This window comes from Thunnus thynnus, chromosome 16 (genome assembly GCF_963924715.1).
Source record: "Thunnus thynnus chromosome 16, fThuThy2.1, whole genome shotgun sequence".
NCBI lineage: Eukaryota > Metazoa > Chordata > Actinopteri > Scombriformes > Scombridae > Thunnus > Thunnus thynnus.
Window position 1 is genome coordinate 18,077,319 of NC_089532.1, and position 20,738 is coordinate 18,098,056.

The 20,738-nt window shown below is 40.3% G+C and overlaps 3 protein-coding genes across 6 annotated transcripts; all 3 read left to right on the forward strand.

Moving 5' to 3' along the window:
- Positions 1–905: 905 nt before the first annotated feature.
- mlh3 (mutL homolog 3 (E. coli)) lies at positions 906–12,196 on the forward strand. 4 transcript variants are annotated; one of them, XM_067614905.1, is made up of 13 exons: positions 906–3,888; positions 4,063–4,164; positions 4,258–4,343; positions 4,518–4,622; positions 4,720–4,804; positions 6,953–7,021; positions 7,123–7,231; positions 8,240–8,399; positions 8,520–8,543; positions 8,649–8,727; positions 8,851–9,002; positions 9,114–9,189; positions 12,103–12,196. In XM_067614905.1, exons 1-12 carry the CDS (start codon positions 1,266–1,268, stop codon positions 9,183–9,185), a joined length of 3,666 nt encoding a protein of 1,221 aa, XP_067471006.1. In that variant the 5' UTR covers positions 906–1,265; the 3' UTR covers positions 9,186–9,189; positions 12,103–12,196. The 4 variants fall into 4 exon arrangements, with proteins under 4 accessions (XP_067471006.1, XP_067471008.1, XP_067471005.1 ...); XM_067614907.1 differs by lacking the exon at positions 12,103–12,196 and adding an exon at positions 9,556–10,861; XM_067614904.1 differs by lacking the exon at positions 12,103–12,196 and having other exon boundaries at positions 9,114–9,279.
- On the forward strand, positions 11,306–14,729 carry fosaa (v-fos FBJ murine osteosarcoma viral oncogene homolog Aa). Its single transcript, XM_067614913.1, has 4 exons — positions 11,306–12,206; positions 12,842–13,069; positions 13,398–13,505; positions 13,603–14,729. Exons 1-4 carry the CDS (start codon positions 11,886–11,888, stop codon positions 14,269–14,271), a joined length of 1,326 nt encoding a protein of 441 aa, XP_067471014.1. The 5' UTR covers positions 11,306–11,885; the 3' UTR covers positions 14,272–14,729.
- Positions 14,730–15,312: 583 nt separating this feature from the next.
- On the forward strand, positions 15,313–20,648 carry LOC137200453 (jun dimerization protein 2-like). The gene is made up of 4 exons (XM_067615289.1): positions 15,313–15,510; positions 17,381–17,598; positions 19,101–19,205; positions 19,330–20,648. The coding sequence occupies exons 1-4, from the start codon at positions 15,324–15,326 to the stop codon at positions 19,513–19,515; spliced, it is 696 nt and encodes a 231-aa protein (XP_067471390.1). The 5' UTR covers positions 15,313–15,323; the 3' UTR covers positions 19,516–20,648.
- The last annotated feature ends 90 nt before the right edge of the window (positions 20,649–20,738 follow it).

Below are 20,738 nucleotides of genomic sequence, written 5' to 3' on the forward strand. Positions count from 1 at the left end.
GACTAAATTCCATTTGGCTGCTCTGGTTCATTGTCACAGTGTCATGGCTTACTGGGACACAGAGACACACATTGTTAATGTTATTGGTAACACCTGTGACAAGTCAAAATGTTTGCTGTGAAAAAGGCCTTTCAGGTTGGTGACGTCACAGGCCTTGCAAACTAGACTTACGAAGAGGTTTAGAGGGAGGAAATGAAAAGAGGAGGTGATGTCCTCGAGACCAAGACTGGCATACAAAATAACATCTGCACACTTCTTAGTGGGCCGAATCAACTGAAAAAAAGGATATTGAATTTTTACATGTAGGAAAGACAGAGTAGTACTTAAAGATCCCCTCTAGACATGTTAAAGACGGATATAAAACACTCTACATTGAAAAATCCAGAATCTATGAATGTGTAAATATTTTTCATTTCAAAAGTTTAACTGCAGGACACAAGATGTCTCAGATGTCCAATTCTCAGTGTATGTAGAGACTGGATGTATTACTTCAAGTTTCCACATCACAGTTGTGTAAGTACTGGATGGAGCACGATCCATCCAGTATGCAACTTAAACGTGTTAAAGTGAAATTTATTGTGAGCACAGACAAAATGTTCCTCTTCCACAGACTAACGTAATGCAAACAGCCTTCTAGTGTCAAACTGCACATACATCATCAACAAGTGTAAAACATTTTTTGAGTGGGGAGGACTTCAAAGATTAGAAATATAAGACGTTTTTATGAATGGAACCTGAAAGGAATAATATGAATAAGGATTAGAAACTGTTTAACTATGAGAAACAGTATATGGATTTTATTTATTTATCAAACTAAGACATGAAAAGGATAATACAATGACTTAATAGTTAGTAAAATATACAGTATAAAAGCTGTAAACATATGAAATACTTCACTCCACACGGTAGGTGGCGTTAAAAACACGACGGTTAAACTGGTCCTTCACACCAGAAGGTGGCAGTATTAGCTTTGGCTGTTAGCCGTTATTCAAAAAGCCACCTCTCTTGTTTCACGTTGACTGTAAACAGCAGCTTACTTTGACTGTAGGCTGGTTTTCGATTGTTTATTTAATTTATCTAACTTATTTAGCGATGTGAACGAGTTTTGGGGATATGTCGCGGTCAGAAGGTTTTCTTTGGGACTCGCGGAACAAACTAGCGGCTAGCTAACAGCTGCACGTCCATTTGCAACGGTTAATTCCAATTCAACTGATGAACTTAGGACTTTGTAGTCAGTCAGTAACACACACAGATGACTGAATTTAATGAACACTATGATTAAGTGTTTGCCTAAAGAGGTTCAAGGGAAACTTCGCTCCGGTGTCGCCATTCCCTCACTTCAACAATGCGTAGAGGAGCTCATCCTAAACAGTATCGATGCCGGGGCGACGTGTGTGGGAGTCCGGATGGACATGGAGGCGTTCAAACTTCAGGTAATCGACAACGGTGCTGGCATAAACGCTGAGGATATGGAGTGTGTGGGAAACAGATACTATACCAGCAAATGCAACTCACTTGAAGACCTGGACAACCTCAGGTTTTATGGTTTCAGAGGAGAAGCCATAGCAAGTATAGTTTCTCTAGCCACGCTTGTTGAAATCTCATCCCGGACCAAATCATCAGTGAAAACGCTCAGCAGGATCTTCAAAGATGGCAAGGGCTTGGATGTCTTTGAAGCAGAGACTACTCGGCCCTCTGCAGGGACGACTGTTGTCATTTGTAACTTCTTCCACAACATGCCGGTCCGTAGAAAGAGGATGGATGCTGTCCTGGAGGGTGAGAGGATCAGACACAGAGTGGAGGCCATATCTCTGATGCATCCCTCTGTGTCCTTTACCCTGAAGAATGACTGCACAGGAGCCATGATGGTGCAGCTCTCTAAAGCCAGAAACACTTACCACAGGTTTATTCAGATACACAGCCTCGGGCGAGCACAGAAACTGGGAGAAATCAACTACAGCCTTGGACCGTTTGAAGTGATTGGCTACATTGGCAGAGAGGGCCACTACAACAACAGCTTACAGTTCCTGTATGTAAATGACAGACTGGTCCTGAAGACACGGATACACAAGCTGCTGAACTTTCTTTTACGCCGACTGAGCAGTTCAAATCAGAAAAATGAAAGTCCGGATGGGCAGTCTGCCATTAGGAGTCCAAAGCAGAAACGCAGCCAAGAGCAGCATGGAATATACATCATTAATATTAAATGTTCTTACTCAGAATATGACATTTGTCTTGAGCCTGCCAAAACTCTAATAGAGTTCAAAGATTGGGACGGGATTTTACTCTGCATTGAGGAGACAGTGAAAGTGTTCCTGAGCAGGGAGAACTTGGTGGCTGTGCTCTCTCAAGATGACTCGGATTGTGAATCTCCAAAATTGTTTGGCACTGACAGCGCAGACCAAGAAGGGAACAAAAGTGACATAGGCGTCCAAGCAGCTATCAGTACTTCCACACTGGATTGCAGCATTGGAATGACATTGGCATCTGAATCTGTTCATCGTAAACACAAGGATCCCATTGTTTCTGAGGACGGTGTTTGTCTGGAGTCTGCACAGATGGAATGTAAAGAAGACAATGAGGAACAACTAGGGCAGAAAAGGATAACTGCAAACGATATAGAAAACATTCAAAGTGAAGGATTCACAGGCAAAGAAAGTAGAGATGAACCACAGTGTGATCTGACTGTACTGGAATCTTCATCTGATAATGATTTTACTGTAGAAGAGGAGCCAACATTAAGTGAAGCTGGGAAAGATTCTCAAATTTTATGTATGTCAAATTCAGTCAGACAACGAGAAGGTGAACAAGAGGAACTTTCAGAAGGAAGAGAGATAAAATTAAACCATACTGCTTTAACCAACAATGTAAATTCTCTCAACAATGTCACTCAGGAAATTCTGCTGGATTCAGACAGTACTAAGCAACTTCTGCTTGACTGCCAGAGTACAGGACAACATGGACAGACTCTAATAAGTAACAGAAAGATAAGTCTGTCCAATCCATACATCCATGAAAGTCTGCAGACTCAGGACCTGCCCCAGATTAAAAGGCCCGCATTTCAACAACAGGATCTAGCAGTGAAATGTGGAGAAAGTTCCTTTGCATCAAAACGCAAAATTTCACTTGATGCAGACCACAACAGATCTTATCAGAAAGTATTCAAAGACTCTGCTCCTGTTATCCCCTCAAAGATTCCCAAAATAATATCTGGTGAAAAAATGTCTTTATGTAAGGAGTCCGGATCTCTTGACAAGTTTAGGAGAATATATGGAAAATGTGATGAACCCTCTCCACAAACTTGCTTACAGAACAATGCTAGACTTCCTCAGACAGACAACTTTGTTTTGAATCCCCTGAATTTGTTGGTTTCAAAGAAAGGTGGACAACAGTGTGATGTTACAGAGACAAAAAAAGAGGCACAGAGTAGCTTGCGAAGCCCGCCAACCCTCTCAGCTTTCACCCGGCTGAAACAAGCCTCAGGTCAGATTGGAGGCAAAAAATCTTTGGCATCTAAACTCTGCCGTTTGAGTCAACACAGGACAGAAGATGTAAGGACATTACCACACCTGTCCAGGTCTACCTCTCAGGACAACACCTGTCTCAGTAGTAATGACAGCATTCAAGACAGCAACAACAATGCCTGTGACGCCGCACTGAACACTGAGCCAGTTCCAGACGACAATTCAAAACCTCAGGAAGCCGAGAGGGAAGAGGCTACAACATCAGGTGACTGGGTTCATCACTATGACGAATCAGTGGGAAAGACAGTTTACGTCAACAAAGAGACCGGGCTCAGTAGATATGACGACCCACCAATGGAAGAAACACAAGTCCTCTGTACATCTGATGTCACCAATATGGCAGTTAGTGGCATCTCGGAAATTGGTGAGTAACTGGAAATTGCACTCAACAGTAACCAAGAATACTCTCACTGTCATCACTGACTTAACCCAGATGGATAGATCTACCGTCTTTAGAAATTGAGTGTTCTCATGTGGATCAATGTCAGCCATGGTTTTCATGTGTTACTTTCTTCGTTCCCCGTTCCTTATACTGTAGGGATGGAATACAGGTGTTACCCATTTCAGGTGGATCTAGTGTTGCCCTTCCTGCCTAAATCCAGAGCTGAAAGGGTGATTAGTTCAGGGCCTGGTGACAGAGGTACCTCACAGATAGAGCAGATTGTTGACTGTTAGGGTACAGCAGTTAATCTGGCGTATTTGTGTTCATGTGTAATGTTGTCTGCCTTCACAGGTGATGGTGATGGTGATGAGAGCTCCAACTCACTTTCCTCATTATACTCCAAATGGAATAATCCCGTGTTTGTCCATCCTCCTATGGTAAACAAAACTTTTCGCATTTACTTTAACACACCATTGGTTCAAAAACAGCCTTGTAATCTCACAATGATTTAATTATGCCAAATATTTTATCTGTATTCAAGTTTGGTGTCTCGATACAAATTCAGATTTCAGTTTATGACGTTTTAATGATGAAATCTCCTTTGCTAATAGGTTGGTGTGGACATATCAAGTGGGCAAGCTGACGGACTGGCTGTAAAGATCCACAACATCCTGTTTCCATACCGCTTCTCTAAGGCCATGATTCACTCAATGAAGGTTTCGTTTTAAGCACTCAGGGAAAATGTTCTTTATAATGTTTTCACCACTTTGATTTAAATTATGCTGTAAAGTAATTGTTGCAATTACCTTACAGGTCATTCATCAAGTGGATAAGAAGTTTCTTGCATGTCTTATCAATACAAGAGATGAAGAGTCTGCAGCACACACTGAAACTGAAGGTATGGAGAGGAACTTTCAAGTCTTATTAGGGCCTGAGCCCCAAAGGGGCTAAGACCCTCTTGTATCTGTTCTGTTTCTTTCTTTCTTTAGGGCCTGAGCCCCAAAGGGGCGAAGACCCTATTGTATTTCGCGTGTTTGTTTCTTTCTTTCTTCTTTATTATTCCGCCACTTCAACCCTTAATTTGACCCCCTAAACATGCTCAAAAACTCACCAACTTTGGCACACACATCAGGTCTGGCGAAAAATTTGATAAAATGTAAAAATGATCCCCCAAAGTGCCAAAATGTGCTCTATAGCGCCACCTATGTATCCAATATGGCTGCCACGGCCCGTAGGAATGTTGTAGAGTGATCGAACCAAAACTCAATTATTCGTCTCATCAAGACTTACAAATCATATGCTGACACCCCTGACCTAAATCCAACAGGAAGTCCGCAATATGCCAATCAAAGTATGACTTTGCGCCAATTTTGGACCCTCAAGAAATGCTATTTCCTCCTAGGGCGTTAATGGTATCGGCTTCAAACTTGATTACATGACTTATGACTCTAGGCTGAAAAAAAGTTAAAAACTTTGTAATAACTCGAACGGTTTAGATATAATAAGCCCTGAAAGTTGTAGTGCCACATCACACCTTACAATGTAAACCAACAGGGAGGCAATCTCTAGGCATGAACTTTGTGTCAAACAAATGGTTCTGATGTCTACACTATAAGTCTGACCACTTTGAAACCTGTATCAATGGATTAGTGACGAAATTTCCTACAAAAAATGTGATTTTTAATGTAGGATTAGGCCAAAGTCATGAGATTTATGAGGATGTTTCACAAGTGTGTGTTTCACAAATGTGCTCCTAAATGAAAAAAATTAGGAGCACACATATAACTTTAGGAGCACACTGAAAAATGTTCAAGTAACAGTTTCTTAAAGAAAACAATTCATTACATACATATTTACAATTTATCACATACATATTTAAACTCTTTTGCCAATTGCCAATGTTGATATATGCACATATTTTTTCCCACTTGGCTGAGGAGACTATTTCACATGCAATCATATATTGTACTAATGAACAAGAAAGATTATAGCCTATATTAGGGAAGAACTCAGTTCCAGGGCACAGCATTAAAACTTAAATGGACCTGCCAAGAGGGTGGAGCAGCAGTTTTGTTTTGTAGTTTATTAGACAGACAGGAATAATGTGTAGGATTTAATCATTGACAGTCTGAAGTGGAGGGTGGCAGTAATGCGCCTAATATGCTGGTTGCCAACCGCTGTTTTAAACCAAAAAGAGGAGAGTAAAATATTTTTCCAAACAGAGTGGTACATCCTGTCAGCTAAGGGATTTCCAACTGTGCAGTCTGAACACAGCAGCTCCTCTGCTGTGTTCAGACTGCTTCACCCTGATGGTCCCGGTGTTTCTTCCGCAGGTTTCACTTCACTCAGCTGGCCGACAGACCCACTTTAACCTGAATAACAAACCGGGGCTCGGTGGTCTGGATATCGGCAAAAATCCAATGCAGTGCATCCCTAGTTAAAAGTCTTTACTTTCCTAAAAATAGACTTGATGAAAATTAGGAAATTAATTTACTTTACGCACAAACTCATCAAGGGTTTTCAATTTACTAATTGAAATTCAAGTGAATGGGCGCAAAACTTGCATGATTTTGATGACACAGGTGTGAGCAAGGCAGCCATGTCTCACCCTGCAGAAAATTCTCATCCTCACACTGTTGAGATTTAATGTTTCGCCATGACAGAGGAAGTTGCTAGAACTTTATTGTAAATACTCCAGTCTGCACCAAACTTTACATGTTTGATAAGACTCCCTGCCTGAACACGTGTACATGACAATATTCCATCAGTGATGCAAACTGGCTGAATAGCGCTCCCTACGAAATTTCAGTAAAGCAGTCCCAACAGCGGGCAAAATAGTGGACAAAGGAAGTGATGTTTATCTCCTTCTTGAACTGTCTGAAAACAGCCCGGGTCTGAAGACATCTACATGCCCGTGAATTGCGCCGTGGCCCGACGTGCGCAGAGGCGCAAGGGCCCGTTCAACGCTGCTTGCAGCTTTAATTGTTTTTTGATTTCTTTATACTTTGTGCATTTCATATTTATGCATGTAATTTTGAAATCCCAGGGAATCTTCTGGTGCTGTTGGACCAACACGCTGCACATGAGAGAGTTCGGCTTGAAAATCTAGTAGCAGGTAAAAAAAAACAAACACACAACACACATTATTAATATTGGCAAGGGATGCTGGGACACTGATACGATACTACAGTCATAACTGTGTTTGCGCTGTTATAGATTCCTATGAAGATGACCCAGATGCACCGGGACAGAGACGTCTGTGTTCATCAACCATTTTTCCACCTCTTGAGATCAGTGTAACAGAGGAGGAGCTAAGGCTGCTCAGGTGTGTTTTACTGTTTGCACAAGGTTACATCTGCAAAACCAGTCGACTGACTTAAAAGCAGAGACACTACATAGTGTGATAATATATATTTCTTCAAAGTATGGCTAAAGAAACATGTACACATACATCCAAGGTAAACACCAGACTCCACAGATTATTATTATTATCAGTGATCGCTCAAGTCGAGCAGGGGTCATCTGGTCATCTGTCATTGCTTGATGGAATCTCTTCCGCTGCAGCCGGCCTTAAACAGGTTTATAATCCTGTTGTCTGCTCTATACAACAACCCAGCAGATTTTGCCCGATGAGGTGAATGATGGTGGCAATAAAGATGACAAAAAGGATGGGTGCAGTGACGCAGCCTCGTTTCACCCGCTGTCTTACCTCAGAGCTGATGCGTAGCACTTTGACTCACATGCCATCACTCAGTAGTGTCATTGCTCAAATGTTCTTGTCTGGGGAGCTCATATTAATAGCACACGCCAGATTACCCTCAAGATAGTTAAAGTGCCTTACTTAAATCTATTAATTATGTACAGAGGTTGCTTTTGTTCACTGTGTATTTCTTGTAATTGGGAGTGTTGTTAAAAGTCATGTCAACCATGCCTCTGGATGGGTACTTCAGGGAGTTTTCAGATACAGACAGTGGAAGGAGTCTATTTGTAGGGACAGAAGAGGATGATGGTTCTGTAACTGCCACAATCTGTCTCCCCTCTTGAACATGGTTATGAAAAGGGAATCATGTAGTTTTGAGGGAAAATTTTCATCTTATGATTTTGATATTCTCGTATTCCCTCCCTGATGACGCGAGGCCTCGCAGAATGAGACACACAGTTAATCATGTCCAAAACCTCTTGACATCCTTGAGCTTACATCTTCTAACCTTAACTAAACTATCCTCAAACCAGCAGTTCAGTGCATAAACTGTACATTAGTACATGTGCATTATTATTGTAACAAGTGACCTGAGCAGCGTTTCCTGTGTCACTTATGGCTTGTGGACTACAGGTCTTGTCAGGCACATTTGCAGAGTTTGGGCCTGGAAGTGAAGTTCTCACAGGCGGCAGAACCACAAGTGCTCGTAGGGAAGGTCCCACTGTGCTTCGTGGAAAAGGAGAGTAATGAGCTCAGGCGGGGAAGAACATCTGTTATCAAACCTATTGTTGAGGTAAGACTTTTAAATCTTCAATATCAATATTGTCAACTGTATCACTCATTGTAATGATCGAGCATTTTACAATTTTGTTTCTTATGTTTTCCTTCTTTTTTTTTTTTAATCACACTTCAGGAGTATCTCCGAGAGCAGATTGAGGTAAGCTTGGCAATGTCGTTCTATCCACTGACCTTTTTGTGAGGAAAAAGCTTATTTTTCTCGATAGAGGGTAACATGTCATGTTTCTCTTATTCTTTGTCTAAGTTACTATGTTCAGCTGGTCGAGTGAGAGGAACTCTGCCTCTCACTGTGCTCAAAGTGCTTGCCTCCCTAGCATGCCACGGTAAGGTTAAATTACTAAACTCCATCCATGAGTTTATTTTTTGTGCAGTGATGATTTAATAAATTATAGTTTAAGACTGAAATCTTCATACAACTCAGATGTATACATGTATGCATTAAACAGGGGCGATCAAATTCAATGACAGCCTGAACAGAGATGAGTGCTGCAGCTTGGTAGCGTCCTTGTCTTCCTGCCAGCTGCCCTTCCAGTGCGCCCATGGCCGTCCATCCATCGCTCCCCTCGTAGATATCCTCCATTTGGACACAAACCAGAAGGTACCAGAATGGAGCAGCACATCTGAACTTAGTACTAAATGTATTTTTCAAGGCATTTAACAGCACAGCAATTATCAACTTGGTGGTGACTAAGCATTCTTGTCCCTGCAGGAATTACAGAAACCCAACCTCCGAAAACTGAGAAGAATGTATAAAGCATGGGAACTATATGGAAATAGATAAGTGGGTGTGTATTTTTTTTGAAAAATGTATTTTATTTATTCTCAACCAAATTGTAAACTCATAAAAAAATGAAATGGATGAATTTGTCAACTTATCCCTAAAGTCCTTTTGGAAAAGCCCTAAAAATGAATACAAATACAACTTCAAACTTGATGATCAGAGTATATTCCTCAGGTTGTGCTTTATAAACTTCTTCACTCAATCAACTTCTTTCTTCTTGAGGAATTGTCTCAAGTAGAAAACTTGCTGAGTGGCCAGTGCAATGAAGCAGCACATGGAGATGATCCTCAAGGACAGAACTTGTGTATACGTGGCATCTGTTAAAGAAAGGAAATGGCAGTTGGGGTTTTTTTGTGTTTGTTTTTAACAGATGAGTCAGTTTGAGAGTTTGAGTCAACAGTCACTGCTGCTGATTTAATCGAAGTGGAATCACGCAGATCAGAAAACTGCTGCAACTCTGTATTCAAACCCTCAACTATGTTCGTCTCCACACGGCAAACAGCAGGTGACATCACATATACTGTAGGGATGCTGTGAAAACACGAACATGTTAAACTATTTAAACACATGGGGAGCAGTGCAGCTGCAGCTTTCTGCCTTAGCTGTGATTCATAAATACACTAAACATATTGCTCAATCCATTTACCGTTTGTGTCTTGCATCGTTCCTCAAGTCGTTAGGGTCTTCTGCAATTAACTGTGAAAAGTCCTCAAGAGGTCTGGCTTCGCCTCAAGGGGGGGTCAGTTTCTCCTCTTTTTCAAAATGACAAAGAGGTTGCAAGAGTAGTATTTATCAAACCTGTTTATATGCTGTGACCTCTGTATTATCTCTCTTATGGTTGTCACAAAGTTCATTATGCATTTAATTATCAGTATTAGTATTTTAACACAGTCCCTCACTTCTTTATACCTGTAATTCCTTGCTTCTGTGCTGTGCTTCGTGCTCAGCTTAATCAGTTGGTCTGTGACCCCACCAGTGCCTAATGACAAGTATTAATTAATAATTAAGTTTTTGCATCACTTATATCACTCCAATCATGCATCTTTGGTCTCCACAGTAGACCACAAATTGGCTCTTGAAAAAACCCATTACGAACGATTTGTCCATTTGAGTTGTTATATCCCAGGAGTTCATTTAGAAAAGCTGTTATTATACAAAGACCTCACTCAGCCACTGGTGAATTTCTATCAAAGTAATCCTCAGACTGGTCATGATCTTTCATTGCGGATACAAACTTCCATGTTGTGGCATTCTTGGTGTACAACATGAGGCCAAAAAAATGAGTGATCTGAGGAAAACGTTAACAGAAGAGCTCAGTGGATCCACTGTTATAGTCTAATTTAAAAATCAGACTATAACGGTAATGTCACAATTTGTTTTTTCCTGCTCTGAAAGGCTGGATATACATAAATGATGCTGTTGTGAGCATGTACTGTATATATTAAACTCTCTTAGCAGAATGACATTTTTAAAGATGCCACTACTAATCGTTTCTCAAACATTTCTTGCGAAAACAATTTATGACAGTTATACCAAAAATATCAAATTATTAATGAAGAAGTATCAGTTCAAAAATAATGCGACATCTGCCTGCAATACTTTGAAGTGTCCTTTTCTATATAAAGTCTGAATTTTTAGCTCTTTAACCACCTTCAATAAAAGTAAACATGATGGGAGCATTTAAAAGAAATTGTCTTTATTTGTTGTTAAAGTTGTCTTCTTATTGTAGGGAACTAATGTCTTCATTTCCATTCTTGCATTTTTGGCATGAAAATAGAGGGAAATCTGTTTAAATTCAAGAAACCGACCAGACAAATAGTCTAAGAAAGTTTTCCATGCGGTCCAGCTGCAGTAGAGACACGTTCACTTTAAATGAATAATAGTTTTTGTTTGTTAGCTGACTTTATACTCGCCTGTGAGCAGCAGACTATATGAAAGAAAACCCCGGACTGTAGCTGTAGACACGCTGCTTTCACACAGTTGTGATGGATGTGAAGGATGCTGATGCTACTGCTGCTCCTCCCGCCCTCCAGTTCCGGCCCATGTCACGTGACTTCCCCGCCCCCACATGTCCGACCTGTCCTCTTCACCTCCTAAGTAAACAATTCAGCATCATTTCATTATGTCTGCTAACACCCTTTCATCTCTTTCGGGGACAAAACAGCATTGAAGTGCTGACTTTTACCGATAAATGGCGGCCAGACTGTCAAGTCAGAAACACACACAGGCTGGTATGTTTCATAACAATGAAACGAGAAGGGGAAAATCATTTTAGCGGGTTAAATAAGTTAGGGGCGAAATACTGTATTTTTGAGATGGTCAACCAAGCCCGTTTTACATTATTAAACGATAACAGTGATTATTATTAGGCTATGTATGTCCTAGTAATCGCTCAGATGTATTTAACACTTGATTAAATGAAAGCACACATCAAGTTTCCGTCGTTCATGAAATTGAGTATTTATAAATAGACTCACGTTTCTCACCCCGCACTGCATTTCATATGAAGCCGATATTTATGAATGGGAGTGAAGATTGTATTCTACTTTCGCGCGGTGATGCAGTTGTGGCCAAATCTAAGAGAAATGGTTAACATATTTCTCATTGAAGGGATATATACCGGAGGATAAATATCAAAATAAAGCTATTTTAAGCCAAAATGTAGGCCTGTGTGGCCGTCAGTCTCATCCCCCTCCGCGGATGGTACAGTCTCGGTTCATTCATAAAATTCTAGCAGAGCATAAAAGGAGGGGCTTGCATTCTAGTCGTCCAGTTACCAGGTATATACCTGGAGAAAAGACCCCAGCCGTTCTGCCTAAGCGGAAGGCCAGAGTCATATTTGTCATTGATCAGGACTTGTTTTTTTTTCCTCCCCTCGTGATGTATCATAACAACCTGACGCCTGACATGGATTCAGTCTCTCCCACCTGCCGGACAGAGTCTCCTGTCGGGACACTCTGCCAGAAGACGCCAGAAGAGGCGAGCTCTCCAGCTGCCTCCTCAGAGAGCAACAATGCAAAGGTATGAATGATTTGTTGATCATATATTCAACGTGCAGCTCGGGATCACCCATTTTACAATATATTAAACAGCCTTTTTTATTTATGTGGTCCACACTCTGAGTGCCCTAATGCTTTTTATCTTCGTGGTGGGGGGAGGGGGAGGGGGGACTGATTGCTATGATTTTAATTAACAGGGTGCGCTTTGTTGTTGTTTTTTTGCTCATTATTTTTTTTGACATATTTGATATTTAATTCGATCAGTCCGTTAATGCAGGTGGAAATGTCACAACATATCACTGTAGGTCGGGTTGTTATGATTCCGACGTCCTGGGACCAAACGCAAGCGTGTCGATGCAGCGGTTCATTGAGAAAAATAAATCCATTCAGGAGACTCCACAGCATCTCTGCGTCAGTGTTGACGTCAGAAACAATGATAAAGTCAAATATTGATCTGGAGAAGGCTATTTCTGGTTGGGTATCTTTCAAGAAAATATAACAAGGGTACCCTCTGTTTTACACACTAATGAGCATATTTGTGGGTTTCATTGTTATTGTCATGATACAACCGAAACCACTGATTGGAGAGGAATAGTTATTTTTTTTTACAGATCTCTTTTTGTAGTTCTCAATGTCGATCATTTCCATCTTTTCCAGGAGATCTGCGAAGACATGAGCGTTGAAGCCACCCCATTTGTTCCAACAGTCACTGCAATTTCCTCTACCCCAGATTTCCAGTGGATGGTCCAGCCTACGATTATTACATCTGTCTCCCCGTCTCTGGGTAGCAAGCAAGCCAATGAACCACAAAGCTCTCACCAGGCAACACCCAAAGCGGGCGGGAATAAAGGAAAAAATGCTGTCAGAAAGGGGAAAACGGAGCAGGTAGGTTAGCTCAGATGAAGTCTACCTGCTATTGGACAGAGTAGTCGATAGTGTGAATTTACATATGCCCATCTGAATTCCTTGTGTGCAACAGTGCTATTGTGCATGCTCCTCCGGTGCCGTGTGCTGGCTGTGTGCCTTCCTTAGGCAGTCAATTTATATTCAGGTCACAGCAAGTCTGCAACAATGGTCTATTTTTAGACGCATTGCAGCGAAACATGCTTTTGCCATTCTTCAGAGGGTGAATTGGCAACGGATGTAGCGGATTAGGAGATGAAATGGCGGGATTCTTCAAGGTAATAACTGAATTACTTCTTTTACATCCCAGCTGTCTCCAGAGGAGGAAGAGAAAAAGAGGATAAGGAGGGAGAGGAATAAAATGGCCGCAGCAAAGTGTCGCAACAGACGGAGGGAACTCACAGACACACTGCAAGCTGTAAGTAAACAGTGATGCATTTACTCAGCTGTCATTTGCACCTACTGTTGTGTGTTTTTGCCATGTGGATGATTTGTGGATGTTGGTCTATCTGAAGGAGACAGACAAGCTGGAGGAGGAGAAAGCAGCCCTGGAGACGGAAATAGCCAACCTCCTCAAAGAGAAAGAACGGCTTGAATTTATCCTCGCTACACACAAACCAGTGTGCCAAATGTCCGAAGAGATGGAGTCTATTTTCCAGGAGCCCGCAGGGTCCCCAGAGCTCCCACCCAGTCCGGATGAGGACAGGCTTCCAGAGGATGACACACAGGAAGCTCCTTCGCTCCAGGACATAGACATCCCCAGCGATCCGTCTACAGCCATCTCCGGGAACTCCAATATCTTGCTGTGTGCCAGTGCTGAAATCAACATCTGCGATCTCGAGCCCTCTCTGGACATTAAGGAGGGGCTACTGGACAATATGTTGCCCAGTTTGGAGGAGAAAACCCCCATGGAAACAGCCCGATCCGTGCCAGACATAGACCTGAGCAGCTCTCTTGGGGTCTCGGACTGGGAGACCTTGTACAAGTCTGTTTCCAGCGACCTGGAGCCTCTCAGCACTCCCGTGGTGACCTCCACCCCGACCTGCAGCAGCTACCTGTCTGTGTTCACATTTGCGTGTCCCGAGCTGGACTCTCTCACAGAGGGACTGGACAGCAGTAAAGGCGGAGGGGGCAAAGCTGAATCTGTTGATATCCTCAACTCTCCGACCCTCCTCGCCTTATAGAGTACAGAGGGAAGCGATTGTCATGATCTCTCTTGTTTTTCTTTTTGCAAGTTCCTGACTTTGAACATTATATGAACAACAATATGCTGTAACACTTCAAGAAATACATTCATGAATTGTCTTGTGTGTGACTAAGCAAACATATAAACTTTCTCCAGATAGGCTACGTAGCCAACAGAGTGATGTAACTAAAAGCATGGAGGGACTGAAGTTAAGTTTTGATTTTAAAAAACGCATGCCGAGAAATTCAGAATAATTTTCAAAGCTCATATATATCTGATCTGTTACTAGATCTAAGATGTAATGTGGAATTTAATGTTACAGTATGGTTTCGTGTTTTTGGTGTCATTAGTGTATTGATTGCTGTAAATGTTGTATTTACATATCCATCCATGTTAAGTACCTGCATACCTCAATGTCACCAACTGTGGTTTGACCTCATTGTTAAAATGTTGAAAGTTTTCCATGAAAACATCCAGTGCTATATACTATATATATATATATATAAATATATATATCAAGATGTAACTTATGATTTATTTTTTTACCTTTCAGATTTTGACTTATTTGTTAAACTTTAAAAAAAAAACGAGTAAATGAGCATCGATTGCTTATCTATGCTGCTGAATAATTACAATAAATCTACATTCAGAGTGGTGTTTTATGCATGTGTTTCCTTTATTTCCTATCAAGAGTAAAATATTAAAAGGTCAATCTGTAAAGTTTGCTCCACACAAAATCAAAGTATTAGGTTATAATCATGTAAAAGAACTTGCAATATGGACATAATATGCAAGGCAGAGTTAAGGTAATATGTGTGTAACTACATAGTATTTTCATTTATTATGGAGTCCCAACAGTGTTTCTTTAACATAGCTTTAGGTTTATATAGCCTATAATTTAGCATTATGTATTTGACTTTGTGTTTTTTGGTTCAGTACAGATCAGGCTGTCATGTATCTCCAGTGCAGGCCTACATCTGAGCCATATGCTGTCGTTGCAGTGTTTCTTTATGGGAGGAGCGGTGCGACTTCCCCACTTCTGCCCCCACTATGTACTTTTTTACATCCCTGCTTACGTTTGGCTGGCATAGCCTAATTTCCGCATTCCCAAATCCTCCCAGATTGGGATCACGTTTAAAAATCGGGCTGATGCAACGATTTCCACTTTTTAAAATCTACTCTCGACCCTCGGCTGACCAGAAGAAAAGACATTTGTTACACCTGGGATCAAAGTCAGGTCCGTATACAAAACTTGTTAAGTAAAGAGCTGAATATTTTTACATACTAAATAGTTTATTGGCGCGCCGCGCATAAGTCACAACGAGCATAGTTTGCGAACAAGCGAGGAGTATGTTTCAGATTTCAGGGTGCATTTCATTGCATTTTTGAGTTTTACGAGCTTTTCGGTCTTCAAAGTGACATCTTGCTGAGCATGCTACAGAAAGATCATTTTCTTTTGTTTGCATGCTCTAACGTGGATCCACAGCGTGCACAATTCAGAACAAAATGTCCTTCACTTGTGTAGTCCTGCATTTGAAGTGGTGCTGTGCACTGATTCTTAAAAATATCGTTTATCCAGAGCGAAAGCCCCCCTGAACGAAAAGCTGTAACATTTTATCACTGCAGCCCTCTGATGGAAAGACAAAGTTACGTAAGATAAATGCCGCACTGAAGAAAAACTTCCGCTTTCAAGTTGACCAATGGCTTCAGTATGCATGCTACAGCACAATGTAGTCGACTTCAGGTTATCACTCATATGACTAAACTATTGCAGATGTATATTTATAAACTATAACCGTAGACATGATCATGTAAAAGTGCATGGAGTAAAAATACTAATACTGATCAGACTGTAGGCTGTTATAAGTTAATAGGTTCCTTGGACCTTCTGGGGTCTAATAAAGTTACCATTATGAGAGAATGTGTGATCATGCTTAAGCTGTGTCCCATAATACTGTAAGTTCAAATAGAAGTCATTATTGTGTGCATGCAGGTCCCTCTTATGAACATATTCGAGAACATGGTTTTGTCTTTGGCTTGGGTTGGTGTTGTTTTCACTCAAATTTAAAATCAAACCAAAATTTCCAAAGTAATTACACATTTTCTACATTTTTTTACAATGTGTTTGTCACCATTTTCAAGGCAAATGTTTCTTACAGCCGTCATGTACCAACACCGCAGTCTTCAAAGTTCCACTTTGTCTTTTTGACCTATAGTTTAGGGAAGTTGATTGAAAATTGAAAGTTATTCTCATGTAGCCTGTAAGTTCATGTTCTCAGCGTCTTAGATAGATGCATGAGTACAGTACATAAATTCCCCTCTTGCCACAAATCTGTCTTCACATCCTGTGTCTGTGGCTGGCTTTGCGCACACACACACCTCTCTCATTGTCTTTGGATATATTTAAATGTCCACATTCAGCATTTTCAACAAAAAGTAATTACCATTACAAAACATACTAAGAATCTGTTCAGCACAAACATTTTGAGTGTGCAGTGTCACCTTTAATTTTTCATTTTGCTAGTTACATTCAGGTTCAAGCTTTACCACATTATGCTGAATTTTGGCACCCACATTCCACGCCTCTGACATTAGTCTCATAAAGAGGAAACCACAGTTAATGGGTATTTCTTGGCTAAGGCTATCTTTAGCCCAGCTTGAATAAAGGGGAATTTGTTTAAGTCTGCTTTGTACAGTTGTTCATCTCTCTTTTTGCCTCTGGGGATGAAATAACGTAAATTCTTGCCAAGATCTCTGTAAATGGTAGTATATTCATTCAGAAGCAAAATAATAAAATAGCCTAATGAAAGGCAGCCGCAGTATCCGGCTCTTATAACAGACCAGCAATTCATCAGAGCGCTGACTGCTAAGGAGCGTTGCACCTTGGGCAAATGCCTTCTTGAAGCCTTTTAACTGACTGTAGGTCAAACAAAGCACATCTGTTTGTCTCCAGTTTGTTAATGTAAAAAGGCTGTTTTCTAGCCTCACACCATAAAGTATGTCCCAGTATGTAGTATAGCAAGTAGAACAGACAGTGTTTTATGTGTTTTTCATTGATCTGATTTAGTTGCTGTCTGAGTCTCCCGTTTTCTCACTCTGCCTCTTAGCTGTGGTCACGACCGAGTCTGACGCGATGCCAGGACAAATCCCAGATCCCTCTGTGACAGCAGGCTCCCTGCCCAGCCTGGGCCCACTAGCTGGGATCTCAGCCACCACGCTGACTGACAAGCTCAAATTTGGTGACCTCCAGGAGTTTGGAACAATGCTGTCACCTCTGCACTTCTTGGACAGTCTGGGGAAAAGGCCCCTAGTCATCAAGACTGAGGTATATGAAACATTGACCAGATGGTAACCAGTATTACTTTTTGTAAACTCATTTAAATGTCAAGTTTTTACTCAGTGTTCTGAATTATCATTAACAAACATTTATGAGTTATTTTTTATGAGGGCAAAGAGTAGATTAAAAATGTTCCCTACACTGTATTCATACATACAGGATCTTTCTTAACTGCATGTAAAATGCACCCAATAATTTATGAATTTAGCTTGGAATGAAAGAAACTGAAAGTGTAGTTTTGTGTCATGTCTTAAACAACAGGTCCACCTAGTGGACATATTGGAACATGTTACTGTTGTCAAATGTACTGCCGGAGTCTCTCCAACATGAAAGTCCAGAGAAAATAATGATAATGGCGACAAGGATCATACATCTGCCTGAATGGAATAGCTTTTTTGCTGTAATCATTCCTCCTGTTCATTCCGGCCATTAAGAGATCCCTTCATAATGTGCTTTCAATATAAGCAAAAAATGTATTTAAAAGTTTATCTGAACCCAATGTGAAGCTTCAGCCGTCCACATTAGTCAGATTAAGTGGATATCTTCTAAAGTCTTTTTAGTGCCAAATTCTGCCTTTTTGTTATGATCCTTTGACTCAGTTCAACAGGGAAACACTGTCCATCAAGACACAAATAGGGAATTTTATACTAAAAAGACTGTAACGCTGGATGATAACTGCTTGATTTGACTAACTCACATAAACTATTAATTACATTTTTGAACAAAATGAGGATTATAGATTTTGTCCCCTGTCACTTACATTCTAAGTGTATTTAAAAGGGATCATTTAATGACCAGTAGTGGCAGGAAGAATGAGAGCAAAACCTCTTTCAGTGTTCATACGGGCACCTGACTGTTGTTTTAAGACAGATTTGGAAAATTCTGTACTTGTCCTTTAAGGGTTGACCTGTGTTCCTGATATAGTGTTAAAGTAAAAATGTAAAAAGAAAACTATAAAATATTGCCGACAAGGCTGGACACAGTCCAGTTATGTCTGGTTAAAGTTGCGCACTGTGACACTGTTCCTGTGTAGGCAGTTGTATATTATTCTTACCTTTAATTTTTTTAAATACTTTTATTCATGTTTTTTTCCATCATCTTTTCATGTTCACTCCACTAAACTAATGTTCAACTAACTACCAGCTGTTGTTATACACACAGTACATTGTAGTACATTTGTTGTACATTTTAGTGCTCTCACTCATACTGTGACTGTGACACACTTGCTAAGTTAGTAGAGAAAAAAACAAAAACGTAGGAGAATTGTTAGTCCTTTATTTAGATCAACTTTTGTTTTTGCTCATTTATTATGACTGTGAAGTAGACTCGGCCCAGGCATAACGCTATTATAGTCTAATGACAATGTAATATGAAGAAGGTAAAATAATAATTTTCAATGTTATTCTTAAACATGGGGAGTCTCCCGATAAACAGCGGGTCCATCGCACCTTAACTTATGTCCAAACCTTTTTATCTGCACTGCTGTTTAGAGAGATGAAGAAGAAGAAAGGAGGAAACGAAGGCGAGAGAAAAACAAAGTGGCTGCAGCACGATGTCGAAACAAAAAGAAAGAGAGGACAGATTATCTACAAAAGGTGAGTCATATCCTCTCACATATTTATTATACCCATCGTAATTATCAAAACAACATTCCTACTTTATCTCAGTCCTTTTCCCGTCTTTTGATTCTTTCTCCCTTTTCCCTTCATGCTCCCACAGGAATCGGAGCGACTAGAGATGTTAAACTCTGACCTTAAAGCCCAGATTGAGGAGCTGAAACTGGAGCGACAGCAACTGATCCTCATGCTTAACCGCCATCGTCCCACGTGTATTGTCAGGACAGACAGTGTCAAAACCCCGGAGAGCGAGGTGAACCCCTTGCTGCTGCAGCTGGAGGCCAAGTGAAGGTGCAATGAGTTTTCTACAGTTTACAGTGGACAAGAAGCAGCCAACAAACAGCACTTAACTTTGGGCCTCGGTCATGGAGGAGAACCAGCCAAGCCCTCCTACCTTAAGTCACAGAGCATTACACCACAACATGTGGATCCAATAAGATTGGACACTGTTTAGGCCGTTAAATCAAACTTGTTTTTTTTGTCTCTCTCTTGCTTTCCTATTTAGTTGTCATTTTTTGTCATCAGAGCCTCTATCAGTATGAAGGTAAACAATTAACATAACACAGTTATCGGGCAAATAACTTTACATTTCTGACTACAGTTTGTTGTTTTATGGTGGATTTGTCTCATATGTCTGCATAGCTAAATGTAGACATACACACGCTTTGACACCTTTCCAGTGGTTAGTTGCAAAAAAATTCAAAAACACGTGGAAAATGATTCAGCTCAGTAAATTTAGTCATTCATCTGGTTATTTACTGGCTACATTCGATTCAACAGTTTTATAGTATGTAGCCAAATTACATATAATTCAATTACTGTTTCCTTATGAGGCAGGTGTAATAGCCTTGAAGAACAATGGTTATATATGTGATCTGGCTACATATGGATGGTCAAAAGGCATTCTGGGGATCATAGGTTTCTATAAACAACTAGAAGAGCACAGTTGGGGGGAAATGGGTGAACTTACACCAAAATAAATTCATTAAAAAAACCGAGTGAAATAGAAAAATATAACTACTGGAATGATCCTTTGATTTGCTCATGCAATTGATGGAAAAACAGTAATTTGACAATAATTCAAAAGATGTATAGACAAAGTCAGAATCTTTCCTCTCTGATTGTCTGGTCATTTTTATTCTATGATACATTTGATGGAAGAACAGGTTTTCTTGTTTTCCTGTTTTCCCTTTTTTGGCGCAGGCGTCATGTATGCACACACATATATATATCGATATACATATATATATATATATATGTGTATGTATATATATATATGTATATATATATAAAAGGATTGTTTACATTGTACTTTATTTTCTGTTACCATATTGTTACTACCAACTATGTTTATGTTTTTTATACTTTTGTATATGATGTTATATAAGCATATAAGCTATCACAAAATCACATTTTGTATTTCTTCAAGAAATAAATGTTTAGTTTCTTTTTTTACTGGAATTTATTCAGTCCAACACAATTGAAAACGTGACAATTATGTATTATTATGTG